The sequence below is a fragment of the Mirounga leonina genome, unplaced genomic scaffold, assembly GCF_011800145.1.
Source record: "Mirounga leonina isolate KUSES-001 unplaced genomic scaffold, KU_Mleo_1.0 Mir_454, whole genome shotgun sequence".
Lineage (NCBI taxonomy): Eukaryota > Metazoa > Chordata > Mammalia > Carnivora > Phocidae > Mirounga > Mirounga leonina.
The window spans coordinates 13,735,928-13,756,352 of NW_023270763.1; the positions used below are offsets into that span (position 1 = coordinate 13,735,928).

The 20,425-nt window shown below is 47.0% G+C and overlaps 1 protein-coding gene across 2 annotated transcripts in view; it reads left to right on the forward strand.

The window, feature by feature from the left end:
• GALNT17 (polypeptide N-acetylgalactosaminyltransferase 17) overlaps nt 1–20,425 on the forward strand; it is a 446,468-nt gene that overhangs the window by 217,307 nt on the left and 208,736 nt on the right. For both annotated transcript variants that reach the window (XM_034988714.1, XM_034988718.1), the window contains 2 exons: nt 9,182–9,356; nt 14,723–14,920. In XM_034988714.1, the coding sequence (XP_034844605.1) occupies nt 9,182–9,356; nt 14,723–14,920 (373 nt within the window). The remainder of the gene's footprint in view (nt 1–9,181; nt 9,357–14,722; nt 14,921–20,425) is intronic.

A 20,425-nucleotide genomic window follows, 5' to 3' on the forward strand; every position in this document is an offset into this window, starting at 1 on the left:
CAGAGACAAGCAGGCTTGTGCAGTGGAGTGGGGACCATGGCTCATGTGTCACTGCTGTCCTTTCAGAGTCTGGTAGGACTGTCTCCAAGTTCAGCAGGTTCTTCTAGATGGCCCTCCCCCCTCCATCCCTTTCAAGCCTCTCCAACAGCCCATGGGTTTGTTCTCTGGAGAGGGCCAATCACCATCCCAAGAGAGAGGTAGATGCATGCACCGAGCTCAGAGGGAGAGTATGGGCACCTCAGAATTACAGAGGGGGCCAGTTCCGGGACAAACCTGGGTCAGGACCCTACTTCTCCGTGCAAGGTATGGTTCCTGCGTGAGCAGACCAATGACTTCGGATTTCACAGCACTGCATCCACAGGAATCAGGGGCAGAATGACAGGGAGGTTAGCCCGTGTCACTTCCAAACTGTGTGACTTGCGGTAAGGACCTTGTCCTCTCTGCGCTCCAGTTTGCTCATCCATAAAATGGAGATAATAGTACCCCTTACCTCACAGAGTCATCACGAGGGTAGAAAGAGTTGATAGAGCCAAAGCGACTACAGCAAGTATGTGGTCCTTAATGAGTGCCAAGAAGTATTAAATGTTAAAGCAAAAAATGTAAAATAAATGCCTGTGAAAAGAAAAGTTGTAGAATGTTAGAAGTTGGCAAGAAAGGTCATTCTCTCATTGATTGTGAAAGGGGAACTAATCTGAATAGCGTTCTGGAACATTTCGCGATTAGCAGACAGTCTTAGCTTGCTTAGCTATTTTGGCATCGAGATGCTTCATTGTAGATACAGACGAGCATTATATTTGAAGTGTGATTATTAGCAGAAAGGAACTTTGCATCCATGAAGTCAGCCTCACCGGGATGTGCTCACTGTCAAGCTAACAAAACTCATGCTTTGGGACCTCTCACATGCGCAGCCCCACCAACAATGTGTTCACCCATTGCTTTTGGACTGTGTTCACCCCAAAGCCCGTGTGTTTTTGGAAAGTTTATGAAGAAGAGATTTTTTTTTTTTTTTTTTGAGAGAGAGCACGCAAGCTGGGTTTAGGGTGGGATAGAGGGAGAGGCAGAGAGAGAATCTTAAGCAGGCATCACACCCGGTGCAGAGCACAACGCGGGGCTCTATCTCGCGACCCTGAGATCATGACCTGAGCCAAAATCAAGAGTTGGACGCTTAAGTGACTGAGTCACCCAGGCGCCCCAAGAGATTTTCTTTTTCTTAAAGAGGATCCTCCAAATTTTTCAAATTTTTCGTCCTACAAAACCCGGATTTGTTTCTGGAACTTCCTATCTCCATTTGACAAGTGAGAAACCCATATATTGCATGACCAGGATATGCAACCAGGTTTCTCTGTCTTCCCTTTTTTTATTTTAAAAGATAAGTTTTTTTTTTTTTTTTTAAAGATTTTATTTATTTATTTGACAGAGAGAGACACAGTGAGAGAGGGAACACAAGCAGGGGGAGTGGGAGAGGGAGAAGCAGGCTTCCCGCTGAGCATGGAGCCCGATGCGGGGCTCAATCCAAGGACCCTGGGATCATGACCTGAGCCGAAGGCAGACGCTTAACGACTGAGCCACCCAGGTGCCCCTAAAAGATAAGTTTTGAAAATGCACTATTGGTTTGTGTATGGCCACTTTTATGCATTTAGCTGATTAGTTGTTTCAGGCACAAAGATATTTGTGACATACCTGAAAAGCCGTGTGTTTGAAGTCTATATTCTATGTTTTTCTGTGGTACCGTAGCTGATTTTTACATTAAACAAATCTCATTAAAAAAAAAAAAAGACACTGCAGAAATGTAGGGCTAATCACGACTAATAACTCCACTAAAACCCTGTGTTGGAAGACCATGTTTTTTCCCTGAGTGATCTTAAAACCCCCAAGCATGGTGAGCTGGAATTTTTCATCAGGGATGGAGGAAAGGCTGGTGTTAGGCGAGCCTGGGAGTATGACATAGATTCAAGGGCTGGATCCTCTCCACAGAGAGGCCAGAACCCCCTTCACTGAGATTGGAGTTGCCTGGGAACAAGCTTCCGGTCGACTAGAAGACCAAAACGAGAAAAGCAAACTGGCAACAAAACCTAGAATCGGATCTTCAGTGAGGCCTAGGTGTTAAAAATCACACTCAAAACTACTCTTCATCTCTCCTTCCCCAACTTCAGAGTTGACCCAGGCTTATAGACCAAAAGGCCACATGCTCTGTGATTCCATTTTTATGAACTATACAGAAAAGGCAGATTCATAGGGATGGAAAGTGGATTAGTCACCAGAGGCTGAGGTGGGGTAGGAAGTGGAGAATGACTGCTTAATGGGTGCAGGGTTTATGTTTGGTGTGATGGAAAGTTCTAGAACTAGATAGTGGTGATGGTTGCACCACACTGTGAATGCACAGAATGCCACTGAATCGCACCCTTAAAAATAATGAAAATGGTCAATTTTATGTTACGTGTATTTTATCACACTAAAAACAATGAAAAAGAATCCCGCAGTGCTTTCAAGAAGTTTTGGGGTTTGTGTTAGAATCGTCTGGAGTGCTGGTCAACCCTACTAAAGCCAACTAAATTAGAGATTCTTAGAGTGTGCCTGGGAACCTGCATTTGCACAAGCTCCTAGGTGATTCCCAGGTAGGGACCACATTCTAAGAAATGCTGGCTTTGAGGCAGGCGTGTTTTGTTTTTTGCTTTTAACTGGAACACGCCATATGTGCCGTTTTCTCGTCTCAGCTGTCACAACCCATGCATTCCCCGCTAGCGGCGTGCCCAAAGCTCAGCATCTGCTGGCAGGGAGAAGGGTTGGTAGTAAGTGGCTGTGGTGGTGACAGTGGCCCTGAGAGTGGCAGAAGTAATATTGATAGAATCGTAGCACTAATAGCAGTAGCAAGAGGAGTCCTGGGAGTGAGAACAGAAGCCAGGAACCTATGAGGTCCTGGGCAGGGGACGGACCTCATGGTGAGGTTGCACCGTGCAGGGTGACCAGCAATGGGGATCCAATTTGGGAAATGGCAAGACAGAACCTCACCATGTAGACTGAGGTCACCTTCAAGGAGCTCCATCTCTCAGAGGAGGCAGGAGAAGAAGGTTCATGTAGTGGGAAAAGCAGAGATGGGCAGTGGCTCCACTGGGATTCTGGAACGTCTGCTGTTAGGAGGAGTCCCGTTCCATGCACAGGGGCTAATTCACACAGATGGGGTTGTAGAGGTGGTTGCCACTAAGCCAGAGCCCCCCAGAGCACGTTCGCCAGGCTAGCAGCAGCAACAAGCTCCTTGGAACATGTTAGAAATGCAAGTTCTTGGACCACACCCCAGACCTACCAGGGATTCAGATGCAGGTCAACATTTGAGAAACACTCATCTAAGCTTACACGGATTCTCTTGAGTAGCCATACCTTGAGGGAGAATTAGAACATTCAATAGGTCTCATCATCAAGATATAATAACTGTGTGAGGGTTGAGAGGTACAGACATGGCTCAGCCCTGGGTAGCGTGGCCAGTTCCAAGTTCACGTCTTTGTGGCACCAAGGTTCATGGACTGGTTCTGGAACAAGTAGAGATGAGTTTGCAAGGTCATCACTTGCTTCCGAGCAGGGCTTAGATACAGGACTGGACTGATGGTTTATTCTCTAATATCACTGAAAGTGTGGGATCTAGATACAATTCTGTAATAATGTTTTTGCTATAGTTCTCAGTCTCTGTAACTTTCTTGTTGCCAATATGTACTCCTTAAGCCTGGATAACAGGTGTTTCTTTTATTGGTAAGGAGAAGATATATCTCTCTTCTGGTCCCTTCTGATTACAGGTGGTGTTTGCTGCTTCCCTCTTGACCTCCCCAAATGCTATTTACTAAAACCTTAAGAAACACAAAGATTCCCAAATAACTCTGGACCAATTTACTATTGGATTTTATAACACTGGAAGGTAAACACTTATTTTTGCAGACTTGAGTTTTGTTTTTTTTCCCTCTGAGTTTGCTGGTGAGAAAAATCATATATAAAATGGTTTTCTTACTGTTACTATAATATCCAAGCTTGGTTTCATCTGTTAAGGATGATAAAGGATCTCAGGTGGTGGGGGTGACATTTCTTACCACTGTCAGGTTGGGAATGGGTTTTCTTTCCCTGGTGAGCTTGAGGGCCTTGTTTTTACTTGGTTAACTTGTAGGCTCTCTTGCTCTAAGACAATTTCCAAATCTCAACACCCCAGTACCTCAGACTGTTAAAACTGTGTTCCACCAGGAGCACTCTTTCTGGAAGTCTCCTGAGCTCTCCCACTCATCCACTGCTCTTGATGCAAGCCTATCCCTGCAGGGCACAGCTGCTTCCCGAAGGGAATTCCTTTTTTTCTCTGGTCCCATCAGGAGCCTACTCTTTGTCTAGATCTATGGGCCATTCTCAGCTCTCATTTTCTCTAATGCATTTGATTTTCCTGACATTAGACGTTGGGTTACTCTTTGAGGATAAGGATTGTGTCATTTTCAGCCATGCAAATGCTCTGTACATATTTGTGAAATGAATGCGCATATCCTCCTTTTGAAGCTCTACCCTTGATATGATTTGCCCCTATGACCCTGTTTCTAGCCAGCCTTGTTCCCTAGTTCTTCTTCCTGCCTCCTAAACGTGCGTGTGCCCCAAAGTGCTGTTCCAAGTCTTCGCTCCATCTCCTGGAGTCTCCAGCCTCTTGTGTGATATCATCTCTCACCACTGTGTCCCCAACACTATGTGCCTCTCTCCTCACCTCTGGGTCACTAGTTTGGTTCAACAGTCTACCTGAGTGTCTGCTGGAACCTCACCCTGTCCCCAGGTGAACTCACCAATGTGTTCTTCTACTTCTCTTCTTTTTCTCTTTTCTAATTCATGACATCATTCCAGTCCCCCAGACAGTGATTCTGACATCTAAGAAGACCCAGTTCCATGCTTATGTATTTTGGTGTGTGTTTATGTATCCTGGGATAGTGAGAACACATGTCCAAACCTCCTGCTTAACTCAGACACTTGCTTCTTCACGAACCATGCCCCCCGCCCCCAAGCAAAATAATTTCTCCTTCTGTGACCCTTCCTAGCACTTCCTTGTATGGCCTTTTTTTTTTTTTTTTTGGACATTAGCTCCATTTTCCTTATCATGCTGAATATTGTCATTTGGGGAACATATCTCACCTCCTTACTGAGATTGTAAGCATCTGGAGGAAGCACTTATGTCTGAATTGATTGTAAATCCAGGCAAGGGCACGAGCCTACACCTTCTAAGGTGTAGAACCACATGAGGTAACTGGGAAAAGAAGCCTGACCAGTATCCCTTGTTCTCGAATCTTGCTGGTTAGATGGTGGCATCTCTCTCAGTGTTCCCTTAAAAGCCCTAGACCATCACTTCCGTTGTATTTAGAACAAAGTGTCCCCAAACTTTGTAAGTGAGGATGGTGTCTGCTCCTATACAATAGGGCCCCAGGCTTCAGGATGATACGGACTAGCTAGAATGACAAGCTATCATTCATGGGAAGTTATAAAATTGGTCTACACTGATAATATTAATGGGTCCATTATTACTAGAAATCGCATTTATTGAATGTGGGCCTATGATGGGCTTTAGATGTAACATCTCGTTTTGTTTTTTGTTTTTAAAGATTTTATTTATTTATTTGAGACAGAGAGAATGAGAGACAGAGAGCACGAGAGGGAGGAGGGTCAGAGGGAGAAGCAGACTCCCCTCCGAGCAGGGAGCCAGATGCGAGACTTGATCCCGGGACTCCAGGATCAGGACCTGAGCCGAAGGCAGTTGCTTAACCAACTGAGCCACCCAGGCGCCCTGTGGGAGACAATATTTTATTTTATTTTATTTATTTATTTATTTATTTATTTTTAAAGATTTTATGAGAGAGAGAGAGCACATGAGAGGGGGGAGGGGCGGAGGGAGAAGCAGACTCCCCAGTGAGCAGGGAGCCTGATGCGGGACTCGATCCTGGAACTCCAGGATCATGACCTGAGCCGAAGGCAGTCGCTTAACCGACTGAGCCACCCAGGCGCCCGTAACATCTCGTTTTTTTTTTTTAGCAGCCATAGGGCTAGGACCAAATGATTAGGCATTTCTCCTTTATACTTTTCAAAGCCCTTTAATGTCCATATCTCAGTGGCCTTGAGCTGTAGAAGGCAGTGATAGTGAACCACACTGTATTTTGCCAACACTGTAAATGCTTGTCACTGCTCTCCACCCTCAGTGGAGTGTCCCAGTCATAACCACGGAACCAGTAAGGAAACCACTTGGCATTTAGACACAGTGACTGGTATGTCCAGGAGCTGCCATCCAGTTATCAGGCAGAGCCCCCCTGGGGTCCCAGATCACCCAGCAGCTAAAGGGTAACAGTGCCTGTGGGTGCTCTGGTGTAGTACTTAGCACTGAGCACTCAGGATATTCTCCCTGCACTTACGAAGATTCTCAAAATTCCTACCACCAGTGCCAATCCTGGTGAATGGGCAGGTTTCCCACTATAGCATTCTGTGGGTGAGGTGCCCATGCGTGATCCATTGCCTTCCGTGGCACGTCCTTTCATCCCCTGCCCACCCACCCAGCACTCATGAGGAAAAGTGAAAACCCAAGCGGTCATGGCCTGCCCAACACTCTTGCTGGAATTCTTGTTCCAAGAAATTTAATGAACATATAGGAAAATCCAGCCAGCATTCAGTCAGTAGATGGTGTCTAGAAGCTGAAAGCCCATGTATTCGGTTATCCTTCCCTCACGGTGAATGAAGAAGCAGGGGGGTCCCCGCAGCCTGGCTTCTCCACCAGCCCCCTCGCCAATCCTGGGATGATGGCAAGTATTGGTGAAACCAGTTGGTGAAATCACCAACAATAAATAACTTCTCAAGGGTGTATAGTGCGCCAGGCATGCACCAAGAAAGCCCTTTGTGGTTTGAGCTCAGTGGTTCTCAAAGTGGTTCCCCATATTCCAGCATGGGCACCCCCTGGGTCTTGTTAGAAACACAAATACGCAGGCCCCACCCCCAACCTTCTGAAAATGGAATTGTGGGGGAGGGGCCCAGCAATCTGTTTCAGCATCCCCAAGTGGTGCCAATATGCCCTCCAGTTTGAGATCCATTGTTCTAGCATGTAGGCCTTTTCCCTTCTTGGGTGCAGCTTCCTCAGGTTCCCTGGGCTGCTCTGGAATCTCTGTCCACGTGCCCTGCACCTATGTGGTTGGAAAGAGGGAAAATTAATGCCAGCTACTCAAGGTTGAGCCTTTACCAGGTGGCAGCGATAATTCTTGGCATTCTCTCTATAGTAACTCATTTAGTCCACACCACGGTGCTATGAGGTCCATACGGTGATTATCATACCCCTTCTGCCCAGGAGGAAATTGAGGCCTGAATTGATTGGCTAAATCTCCCAGGGCCACTCAGGTGATAAGTGGCAGCACTGGGTTCTGAACCCTAGGTGGCCTGATTCCAGTGTTGAATACCCAAGCACATGCTGCTCCTTATTACAGTTTTATCCCCCTTCCCCACCCAGATTCCAGTTTTTTCCCCTTTCCAAACCCCCCCCCCCCCCCCTGCATATTAGTTTGCTTGGGCTGCCATAACCAAGGACCACAGACTGGGTGGCTTGAACAACAGAAATAACAACAGAAATTTATTTTCTCACAGTTCTGGAGACTAGAAGTCCAAGATCAGGGTGTGGGCAGGGTTGGTTTCTCCTGAGGTCTCTCCCCTCGGTGTGCAGATAGCCACCTCAATGTGTCCTCTTTGTGGGTGCCCCCCCGCCATTGTCTCCAAATTTCTTCTTGTAAGAACACCAGTCATACTGGATTAGGGCCACACTAACAACCTCGTTTTAAATTAATCACCTCTTTCAAGTCCCTCTCTGCAAATAGGATCACATTCTGAGGACCTGGGGGGTAGGGTTTTGACAGATTTTGGGGAGTGCACAGTGCAGCCCATCATGTTCCTATTCCCACACCATCTGTGCATAGGACTGACAGGAACCGTTCCATGTCTCCGTGCCTTGGAGACTCTCTCCTTCCCATCCAGCTACACACCCTGGCCTCTGTCTGCATTTCTTCCCGGGTCCCATGGCTGCACCATTCCCCGGGACAACACCCATGACCTAGAGAGCTCCACTTCTCCCTATGCTCAAATGTATGGCTTTAATTTCCCAAGGTTGCCATGTATAACTAAGAAGCGAGGGTTCTACATGGCATCTATAAATACAACCTTTTTGGGTTTCTCTCGAGTGAAGTCAGAGGTAAAAGTGTCTCTTAAAGTATGGTTTGTGGCCTGCTTGCATGCTCCCAAGCCCCATGAGTGACCCATAGCCTGCTCTCCAAGGGTGGATCCTTGCAGGGTGCAGATCTGTGAATCCCCTTCCTGGAAACCCTCCCCCTCCTCCTCCATCTGGTAATTCTCATGTACAGAGAGGGGTCAACCATCCTGTCTATGGCATTAGACATAGACACGGTTCGTGTTTTAGTCCTTCCATTATTTGATGTGTGACCTTGGGACAGGTTAGCCTCCCCAAGATTGTTTCTTCCATTTGCAAAGTGGAATGAATCAAGCTAATTAATGGAATTAATCTAACTCCCTCTTAGGTTGCTGTAAGGACTAAATTAGATCATATAAATAACGCACTGTATACCACCTGCTTATTGCAGAAGGGTGGGTGTTTGGGTGTTCGATCTCTGGAAGAGCAGCATTTCTGCAACTAGGCAAAGATTGCTTTGTTAAACTACGACCACAGTAACAACCTTGTTAACTGTGCATCTGGTGCATGACTATGGGTCTGGACCACCCAGGACATGTACTCTAAGAACCAGTGTATGTGCTGATGGGAAAACTGATAAAGAAGTTGAATAATGGGATCCAGGTGACAGTGGGAGGGCAGGAATGCTGGCCTAGAAAGGAGGAAAGGCCACAAAGAAAAGCAACCTTAAAAGACATCTGTGGGCCTGTAGCAGCCAGAACGTAAAAGCCAGATGTGGATTCTGTCCAGCTGTATACCTTGGACGTGGGACGAACGTTGCTGTTCTGGGTTGGTGTGTCAGCAATGTCTTCTTATTCTCACGCTGACCTAGTTGTCTCTTCTACTAAAATTACTGACATGCCAACTTTTCTGCCTCTCTAAACTCCCTGAAGATCTGTTGGCATTGCAGTGGGTTGGACACCCTGGTGAAATGACATGTTTATGGACCTTCTTGCATTTTTTCATTTGTAGAGGAGCTGAAGGCCCCCTTGGAGGAGTATGTCCACAAACGCTACCCTGGGCTGGTGAAGGTGGTGCGCAATCAAAAAAGAGAGGGCCTGATCCGAGCTCGCATCGAGGGCTGGAAGGTGGCCACGGGCCAGGTCACTGGCTTCTTTGATGCCCACGTGGAATTCACCGCTGGCTGGTAGGTCACAAGCTGGACCCCAGGGGCACTGAGGAACCGCAGTAATGTGGTCAGGAGGAGTTAGAATCTGGGAGGTGGAAACTTTGCCTGTTTCCTCTGGGGCTACTAGAACAATGGAGAAGGGTTGGTTGATAATCTAGGATAAGACTGGGAGGCGGGGAAAAATTTGCTGTTTTACTCTGTTCTTCATTGTTGTGGTCATCACCATCACCATCATCATCAAAGTTCCCAGCGAAAATGACATATTAAATGGACAGAACTCAAGATAATCCTTGTTAAGGGGACAAGATAGCCATATTTGTTCTCTTCTCCCACTTGCCTTTCCCTTGTTTGAGGAGGATGGTTGGGTGCTATCTGGAGGAAAGAGATCCATTTATAATTCTACCTATGCAGGGAAAGCCTCCTGGAACCCATGGGATTATCTGTAACATCATTTGTAGGGAGGGAAGAGTTTATCTCTGCAGATGTGGCCCCCAGTGGTTTCCCAGGTGGTGAAAAGAACAATCTGGGAGAAATTGGGGGGAGGGGCACAGGGAGAGGAGGAGACATAGGATGCAAGAATAGTAAAGCATCAAAATGCCCAAATCACTCAATGAGCATACTGACATTGGTTTAGGACTTGACAGCTGAAAAGCACGGTCAGGTGGTTGTTGCTGATTACCCAGTGATAAATCAGAGGTTAAGTAACCTGTGCTCAGTTTGCTTAATTACTAAGAAGCAGAGTCTTTAATTTCACAAATCATGTTTGTAACATGTGTCAACTCACTGGTACCATCTTGAATAAATGTTGTTCATGGTACCAGATTGGAAGAGCCACTATCCCATTACCAATGAAACATTAAAACATCTGTTCTTCTTCATTTGCAACATACTTTAGGATCTCTTTAATGGCTGGATCAAAGGAGAATGGTTATCCACATGAGCACATGAAGGTCAGGGTTAACACTGGCTCTTTCAAGTGCACATGGGTATCTGATGTCATATCAGACACTAGTTTCTTTTCCTGGCTTCTCTGTCACCATCAGACCTGGTGACACACAGCTGTGTGTTTGCAGCCCTGACCTCCCCTAAGCTTCAGAGTTGTTAATCTCTCATAAATGGTCTCACAATGTGGTCCCCAGACCAGTAGTAGCATCTGGGAACTTGTTTGAGATGCAGATTCTTGGGCTCCCCCCAAGACCTCTGAAATCAGAAGCTCTGGGGGTGAGTCCAGCAATCTATTTTAACCAGCCCTCCAGGTTAACTCTGATGCTCACTCAAGTTTGAGAATGGTTGAGCTGGAAGCCTTCTGAACAGATGCACTCCAATGATCCATTGGAACTTTTTGCCTTTTTTGCCATATCCTTACCTCCCTGTTTCTTCTCTGTCAAAACTGGTGGCTCTACCCATGTCCCCTTTCACTTGATTCTTCCCTCCCCATCATGTCACTCATCCAATCAATCTCTAGCTCTCATCAACCTCTAGCTCTAGCTGGTTTCCCCTTCTATTTTGCATGTCTGCCCTTTGCCTTGACCTCCACTCATGCACCTCACACCTTCATCATCATGCACCTAAACTAACCCAGTGGCTGCTTGAATTATCCGTTTGACAAATATTTGCTGGATGCCTGCCACTGTCCCAAACACTGTCCTAAGCCAGGGGTGGAGTCACCAACTGTTCAGATCTGCCTAGTGCTGAGGGATTTCCCAAAATGCAGGACTTTCAGTGGTAAAACCGGAACAGTCCTGGGCAAACTGGGACAGGTGGTCACTCAGCTGGGGTTCAGAATCTGGCAGGATTTGCTGTCTGCCCTCAGGTAGCCCATAGTCTAACTGGCCTCTGTGCCACCTTAGGCCATCACACTCAATTTCCACCACCAGAGTGACAGATGTCCCTTGTGGTGACTTGTTACAAGGTAGACACTATGTCTCAACTTTCACTGGGTTATACTGCAGTCATAATCTCCAACTTCAGTGATTTATGACAGCAAAGATTTTCATCTTGTCTGTGGGGCAGGTCAGCTGCTGGTCCTCTGTCTGTAACTCTGCTCCACATATCCTCCACATCCTGAGACCCCGAGGAGGTTTTTGTTGTAACTTAAGGTACCTTGCGAAAGTCAACGGAATTGGTCATAACAACTTTTAGAACTGGCGTTAGTTTTGCAATATTAGCTGAAACGTAGTACAGAGAAGACAGGACTTTTTTTTAAAGATTTTATTTATTTATTTGATATATATATAGAGAGAGAGCACAAGCAGGGGGAGTTGCAATCAGAGGGAGAGGGAGAAGCAGGTTCCCGCTGAACAGGGAGCCTGATGTGGGACTCGATCCCAGGACCCTGAGATCATGACCTGAGCCAAAGGCAGCTCAACCAACTGAGCCACCCAGGTGCCCCAAGACAGGACATTTGAGTTCATTTGCTTATAATCTGGAGCTTTAAAACAGCTTAAATTGTACAGTTTACACACATGGTCACTTAGGTAAAATCCTTCTGAGACTATGTCCTTTTTGTTTAAAAAAATTGGAATTTGTTCTCCCTTCTTGGAAGGGAACATTGATACTTAACAGTCTTTAGACTGTCATTTCATGTACATAAAATGGAAATCCAGCTAGAAGAGACCATGTAGGAAATGAGTAGTGATGTATTTTATTTTATATGCCAATCTACTTTATTGTGAAAAGATTAGAGATTTGATTCAGGACTTGTGGAAACTTGTAGTAAAATGCCTTAAGCTGTTAACTGTAAGGTATGAAATAGGAATTGCTCAGTGGGTTGGTTGGACTACTTAAGTCTACATTTGTTAACAGGGCTAATAAACAGTATTAAAACAACCACCTGAAGAACACCCAAATTTAAAAAAATACAATCTGTAGATTAACAGTCGGATCATTGCTAAAATGAGGCTGTTTTTACTTATTTATTTGATGTAGCCATATTAGCATCCTAGATAGGCTAAAATTCTCCCCGTTTTTCAAATCCAGGAATTTCAGTTATAGGTTATAGGTCTGGGGAACATAAGAGAATTGTATTGTTCTCTAAAACCACGATTAGGTGGTGGGCATTTCTCGACAAGACCATTTAGTGCCACCCAAGGGTGTGAGTGACCCAGCGCCGTAGCTCGCAAGTCCTGAGCAAGGTCATGGCCGCCCCACGCAGGGTCGACTGGGGTGGGGCCGGCGTAACAGGTCACGTGGCGACGTGCATGCGTCTCAGAGAATCGGAGATGAGCCTGATTATTCTTTGCTCTCTTTCGCTGAAGATGCGCTTCTGGCTTGAAGCTGCACAAACGGCAGTGCGCAGACAATTTAAAATCATCAAGTGCAACGCAATATTGAAATGAGAGACACACGTCCTGTCTCTGCAGTCTGAGGTGACAGGAAGCTGGACTCTGTCGAGGACATCCCATTTTTGTGGCTCGGGACCGGCCCTGCCAGGTTCTGCGCCGGTGTGACGTCATCTCGTTTGCTCACACCCCATTGGCCAGAGCAGGTCACATGATAACGGGTTGCGGGCGGGAGTGCGCCGCTCCCCCGGAAGCACAGCGGGCTGCCTGGTGGAAGGTGGGGGTGTCTCCAGGGACGGGAGAAAACAGCTGGGAATAGGTGTATCTTCCCTCGCAGACTGGGAGGTCACACTCCGCAGCATCAGAAGCGTTAGTGGCACGAAGCTCTTCTGTCCCCATGCTTAGAAGTTCACCACAGTGACGGGTGACTGAGTGCTTCTAAACGGCAGGCCACCAGACCAGCCAGGGGGAGCCTGGCTCCATCAAGGACACAGTGGAGCTTATGGGTCAGGCGTGAAGCCAGACCATCGGGGTTAGAACCCGGCTCTGCCACCAGCTGGCTGTGTGGCCCCGGGGCAAGCCACTTAACCTCCTTTGTCAAACGCTGATCATACTCTCTACCTCCTAGGACCATTGTGAGAATGTTTAGAATGGTGCCTAGCCCGTAGTAAGTGCTCCATAAATATCAGCTTCCGTTAGCCCATAAGGAAAAATAGTGTGTGTTCCAAGATTAGCACAGACAGCTTATAGCCAGAGTGACTTGATGAGGTGCAGAAGACGGTCCAAGAGCTGAGAGGAGGGAGAGAACCTTCCTACCAGGAGAAATCAAGGAAGGCTTCTTGGGAGAGGTGGCACTTGATCTGGTAAGACTCCATAGGTAACTAGACTTCCTGCCAGTTGCCAAGGGCATTCCTCCGAGGAGGAGAACAGCAGGAGCAGGTGCTTGGAGGGGTGAAGCTCAGAAGTGTATCTGGAAGCTATGGCGAGTCAGTCCCACTTGGCTTCAGCCTATATGATGTGTGCAAAAGCACTGGAGGCGGTAAATGGCCCAGGGTATATTTTATTGCTCGTTTTAAATAGAAAGATGAGATGAGCCAACAGGTAATTCAATAGCTGGATATGAAAAGAGATGGGAGGCAGGCCGAGCGTTCTCATTGTTCTTCCAAATAATGCAGAGGAATGGGGTTTTCACTTGACTCTTTTCCAAAGCCTGAGCTCTGTTCTAAGCAGGGAGATTAATGCCCTGGCTTATGAGAACCATCTTTTCCTTCTCGAATCTGGGAAACAATCCTTTCCTACGTCTGCCTTGGAGACACACACTGGTGGGGGAGTCTGACCATCTGCTTTCTCCTAAGCGGGCAGGGCTGCACCTTGAACCCCGAGCCAGGTCCGTGCCTGTCCCCCGCTGCAGCTGTGGGGGGCAGGCTCGCTGGCAGGCAGGATTCTGCTTGCCTTTGCATTTAATTAGTTCTCTCCTGCCATTGCTAACCAATTCAATTAGATCCCTTTTAAGAAATCAATTAAATAATCAATTAAAACAACTGAAATAGTCACACACACCGAGAAGCTAGCGAAATGCTTATTAAAACCAGGCCATCAAGGGCAGGAGTGACCCATTTTGGGAGAGAAAATTCAGCTCCTGCAGAAGAAACAAGAGGCATCAACCAGTGCCCGAGGGGAAATGGCAAACACTGGGAAGCCTGAGTGCAGTGCGAAGCGCAGAACCGCTTGGAGTCAGCCGGGCTTGCCTTGGCTTACGCTGTCAGCACAAAATAGAGGCCTGGGGCTTTCTGGGGGAGAGGCCCCCACGCTCTGAATTCTTGCTCCCGGCCCCTCGGGCCCAGGCAACAACGCCGTAGGATCCCCCCGGGGTCCAGGGTGTGGGCCACACTGCACCCCCATACAGAGCATGCTCACAGAGGCACGATCCACCCCAGGGCAGGTGGCTCAGGTGCCTCAGTTTCCACCTGAGGCCCAGCCCACCCAGGGCCCCCCCTTTAGCCAGGTCGCTTCTGTTCATTCTCCGTGGTGTGGGGGTCTTGCCAGTGGAGGGGTGGGCGTGCCGCAGGAGAGAGATTTGACTTCTCCTTCCATGTGTTTCAGGGCCGAGCCAGTTCTGTCCCGAATCCAGGAGAACCGGAAGCGAGTGATCCTTCCGTCCATCGACAACATCAAACAGGACACCTTTGAGGTGCAGCGGTACGAGAACTCGGCCCACGGCTACAGCTGGGAGTTGTGGTGCATGTACATCAGCCCCCCGAAAGACTGGTGGGACGCCGGAGACCCCTCTCTCCCCATCAGGTCAGTGGCAGGCAAGCTCTGGAGGCCATCGCGTCCCCAGATCCCAGGGACACAGGAACCTGGAGGGAGGGAGGGTAGGAGAGGCCGCCTGGGGCAGACCAGGAGTGGACAAAAGCTGCTTGGGGACTTCACTGGGTCTTAGCATCAGAGATTTCTTGCTGAGGAAAGATACCGCATTTTGCTTCTTTAGCTAAAGTTTTCAAGTGCAGCTTACCAAACAGTGATACTGAAAGATCGAAATGTTGGGAATGTCCACCTCCTTTTGTTTGTGCTCCTATCTGATGGGCTGTGTTCAGGAGCTTGCCCTGTGGTGTTTGAGAGGTGCTCATTCCTGTGGCCCTGTCATACCTGTAACTTTGCCTCCCCTTCCCATGATGCAGGAACACAGAGAAAAGAACGATATTTGTGTGACCCCGGGGGCACCTGGAGGGCCTTTGGGCAGCTGTGTATGACTCTTGCCCACGTCCTACCCTGCTGCCCCCAGAGATGAGTGGATCACGACCCCAGAGCGCACCAGCTGGGAAGCTCTCCTATAAGGGAGGTTGAGTAAAGTGGGTTAATTTTGATGCCATATTCCCATGGCTGCTATAACAAATTACTACCAGCGTGGTGGCTGGAAGCAACGCAGAGGTATTCTCTTACATTCCGAAGGTCAGAAGTCTGGAATGAGCTTCACAGAGCTAAACTCAAGGTGTGCTCAGTGGCGGGGGTCCTTCTGGAGGTTGTAGGGGAGAATCCATTTCCGTGCCTTTTCCAGCTTCTAGAAGTCCTCATTCCTTGGTTTGTGGCTACATCACATCCCTCTTCCTCCTCTTCCTTCATCACACGCCCTTCTTCCCCCTCTGACTTTCTTGCCTCCTGTGTGATGGGCCCTTGTGATAACATTTACAGTCTGTGTGCATAATCAAAGATAATCCTCTGGCCCATGATGAATCCCATCTGCAAAGCCCTTTTTCCCATGTTGGGTAACATTTACAGGTTCCAGAGATTAGGATGTGGATTTGTTTGAGGGGAGGGGGCATTGTTCAGCCCATACAGGTGCTCTGATTTTTAACCACGATGGTAGCTGAGTTATCGTCCAATACTTCCTGTGAGTTCTGCTCAAGGGCCAAAGTGACTTAAAATCTTCAGGGTTCTGCCTTAAGTTAGAAGAGGTGGAAGAAGCTTTCTTACCTTGGCCTAGTTTTCGGGCAGTGTTGGTATAAAGGAGGATGGCAAGAAGGAACTGTGGAATAGGATGAGGACTTTCTGCAGGTAGTTTTTTTTTTTAAAAAAGATTTTATTTATTTATTTATTTGAGACAGAGAGAATGAGAGAGAGAGAGAGAGAGAACACATGAGAGGGGGGAGGGGCAGAAGGAGAAGCAGACTCCCCGCTGAGCAGGGAGCCGGATGCGGGACTCGATCCCGGGGCTCCAGGATCATGACCTGAGCCGAAGGCAGTCGCTTAACCAACTGAGCCACCCAGGCGCCCGTCTGCAGGTAGTTTTGAAGTTCATAGTCGTTGCATTTTAAATAACTAAGATGCCTCATGTTCCCTTATCTTCCTGCTCAAGTTGAAAGCTGAGGAACTGATTACGTTAGAGTAGAGCTGCTCATGGGCAGATGTGTGCAACAAGGAAGGTGATGTGTTGGGCCAGTAACGTCCTCCACCAGAGATGCCTTGTGACTCAGTTTCCATCCCAATCTCGATGTGCGATGGATCATTGTGGGCAATGCTGCAGGACCACACTCTTGGCTCCTTGCAAATAATAACATGGACTCATCACTAAGGTGTCACCTGAGAAGCAAAGCATAACGTTTGGGATATTTAAATTTAACAAGTGGGATACCACCTGACATCCATTAGGATGGCTGCTATCAAACAAACAAACAAAAAAGGCAGAAAGGAACAAGTGTTGGCAAGGATGTGGAGAAGTTGGAATCCTCGAGCTTTGCTCGTAGAAATATCAAATCATGCAGCTGCTATGGAAAACAGTATGACAGTTCCTCAAAAATTTAAAAAATAGAATTACCATGTGATCCAGCAATTTCACATCTGGATACACACACAAAAAGAGTTGAAAGTAGGCACTCAGAAATATTTGCACACCCATGTTCATAGCAGCATTATTCACAATAGCCAAGAGGTGGAAGTAACCCAAATGGCCACCAACAGATGGATGGGTGGATAAAACGTGGGGTATACATACAGTGGAATAGCATTCAGCCTTAAAAAAGAAGGAAGTTCCAACATATGCTACGGCATGGATGAACCTTGGGGACCTTACGCCAAGTGAAATAAACCAGTCACCAAAGACAAATACTATATGATTCCACTCATATGAGGTACCTAAAACGGCCAAATGTATGGAGACAGAAGAATGGTAGTTGGCAGGTGCTGGGGAGAAGAGAGGCATAGGGAAATGTTACTTGATGGTGTAGAGTTTCAGTTTTAGAAGATGAAATGCTTTCTGGAGATCGGTTGCATAATAACATGAATGAAATTAACGCTGCTGAACTGAATACACATAGTGCTTCCTCCCTGACCCACAGGGGGGCTGACCTCCAGCCATGACAGACATGGGAATGGGGGTGTGACAGTGGTGTTAGCCACAGAGGGAAAGTAGTGGGTACAGTGCCTTGCTGTAAGATGCCCAGAAAACATAGCTATTCCTACGTATGAAAGGCACTAAGCAAAAATTTAGCTTGTATTTTATGAGTTACGGTAATATTAACAGATGATTAATATGCACTTTGAAAAGACTCAAGAAAATAGAGTTGTGATCATGAGTCATTAATATTACATGTATCTCTGATGTACAAAACAATCAAATACCAATGATCTCTTTTTAATGTATCATAACTTATGAAATGCTTAATTTGTTAATAGTGGATGGAGCTATTAATTATAGGATGGAGTTTTTATGGCCTTTCTGATGTTATTATGCAGATACACTATGATTTCTTAAATGTTAGGACATGGTCGTTTCCACTCCCCACTGTGCTCCTAATATTTTAATAGTAATGATTTTATTTTGGTGAAGGATGGGATGGGGAGAACATTTTCACAATCCAAATGGCATTTGACTGGATGAGGCTACTGTAGATACTGAGTCTTCCCAGTAGACAACATAACATAGGAGATTTTGCATTAAGAAAATTTGTATCCTTAAAAAAAAGGAAAATGTATATCCTTTCTGTTTACTTCTTTCCCTTTTTCTTCCTATATATATATTTTTTTTTCTCCTGCCTGGTAAATAGTTTATTTCCCATGGTTTTCCGTTTGTTCTCTGCTCTTTGTCTCTCCCAGAGCTTCTGGAGTGGAGAGTGGGCAGGTGCCATGAAAGACAGCAGAGTCCAAGTATAAGGGGGGAGGGCACGGGGACTGAAGAATACATCCCCCCCCCCAAGGAGGCAGCCGCTATCAGCCCTGGGTGACAGTGCTGGGGTGGGGGGACCCAGGGCTGGTGTTTATTGGGTCCTCAGACTTTGAAGAGAAGACACAAATCCAGATCATTCCATGAAATCGCCTGACTTCTAAATATTGGCCAAAAAAATCCCTCTTCTTTAAAGCTTTGAGAGAGACCTCTGTCATTCCCAGGACAGCTGAGGCCCCTGCTTCTCACACTGGGAGCTCTGGGCACCCGCGCTATGTGGCGTTCCTGCGGGACTGGGGGATTTGGGGAAAGGGTTACTCAGAGCCACAGGAGAAGCATAGTTAGACTTAGTGGAGCTTGAGTTAAGCAAAGTTTCCCCTGTCGCCTCCATTGTGTGTCACTGCCCTCTACTGCTGAGATTCTTCTTTGAAAGACTCTGAGGAGTCCTGACCCCACTCTCACCTCTCAGAGAAGGGTCTCACATCTATGTCTTAAGCCCTGATTTTTCTCCAGAGTGACATCATGTCCAATGTCACATCAGTAACGTTTCTGAGTCAAGGACCTCTTGGGTAACCTAATGAAAGGCATAGATCGTATCAACCCTGAACATGTCCAAGTGGAGGACAGAACTTTGCATATAATTTCATGAAGTTTATGAATACCTTAATGATTCATAGGGCTTATATTAAGAACCACTGCTAGGTGTTTCTACTTGCCTCTCCCAAATGGAGAGCCTCTCTTCACCATCTTTATCGCCCACTAGACCATATGCTTTATGAAGCCAGGATTGTGGCTAGTTCATGGTTGTAGCCCCCGTGCCTAATTACTCCCTGGCCCTTAGTAGTTTGCTGGAAATCTTTAGCGAATGAACGAATGGATGAGTGACATTTGAGGCCCTGAAGAGAGGTCAGGGCTAGCGATTAGAAAAAGAGTGAGAGTGCCCAGAGGTCCATTAGAGAAAGACAAGGAGAACCCCATTATTTCTGGGATGGAGGGAGCCTTTATAAGGGAGACTGACAAGTCTCGATGAATGGTCAGAGAGATATGAGGACAATCAGTGGAGTAAGAGGTTTAAATACAGGAAGACCCAAAGCACCATTGGATTTAAGGGATCAGCTCATCATAGCCTTGGTGAAACCATTTTAAGGGAGCATTTGGGTCTGAAGCTAATTGGCAGTTGGTGGAAGGACAAATGGGACATGAAGAAGTTGGAAAAGTGAGTGAGGTGTTTGGGGCAGACTCAGCTTGGAGAGGTGAGGGGTAGAAACTGTGGAGGAGGATGAATAAAGATCAAGTGATATGTTTTTAGGAATGGGAGACACTGAGCCTGCACCTCCAGGGCACTGAGTAAGTAGAACGCATGGGGTATATTGGCTGGGTCAGTCAGTAGACCATGCGACTCTTAATCTCAGGGTCATGAGTTTGAGCCCCACATTGGGCACAGAGATTACTTATTGATAAAACCCCAACTGTCTTGGTTTCCTCCTTGCTCAGTGCAATGAGCCCTTCCCTTGCCCCAACGAAAACCCCAGTAGACCTCATGATGTTTCTTATCACTCTTGGGTAATGTAAGTCCTAGGGTCACTTTAAGTCACAAATCAGCCTCAGTCCATTATGGAAATTGTCCCATCTCATGTCCTCATAAAAACTTGAACTTCCTTGAAATTAAGACTCCTCAGGGCGCCTGGATGGCTCAGCCGGTTAAGTGTCTGACTCTTGATATCAGCTCAGGTCTTGATCTCAGGGTGGTGAGTTCAAGCCCTGTGTTGGGCTACATGCTAGGCATGGAGCCTACTTAAAAAAAATAAGTAAGATCTCTTTCTATCCCTCACTGACCCTTTGCAGTGGGAGAACAGCTGGAGTCCTTATTCTTCCTGTCAATCACTCATCTGTTCCTCGGGAGGTGCAGGAGGAAGGTTCTTCCAGGTGCTCAGTTGTAGGGCGTGGGGAATCTGAACCTCCACCTTGCTTTATCAAGGCAGCAGGGACCCTCCTTCCTTGGGCCTCTCCCAGCGCTCCCTCCACCTCTGTCTTTGCATCCACCCCACACCCTCTTCCTCCTGGGGTCCCCGTACTCCAGAGCCGCCTTTTATTTCCAAGTAATTCATTCATTAACTTACATATGCATTTCAAACATTTATTTTTTT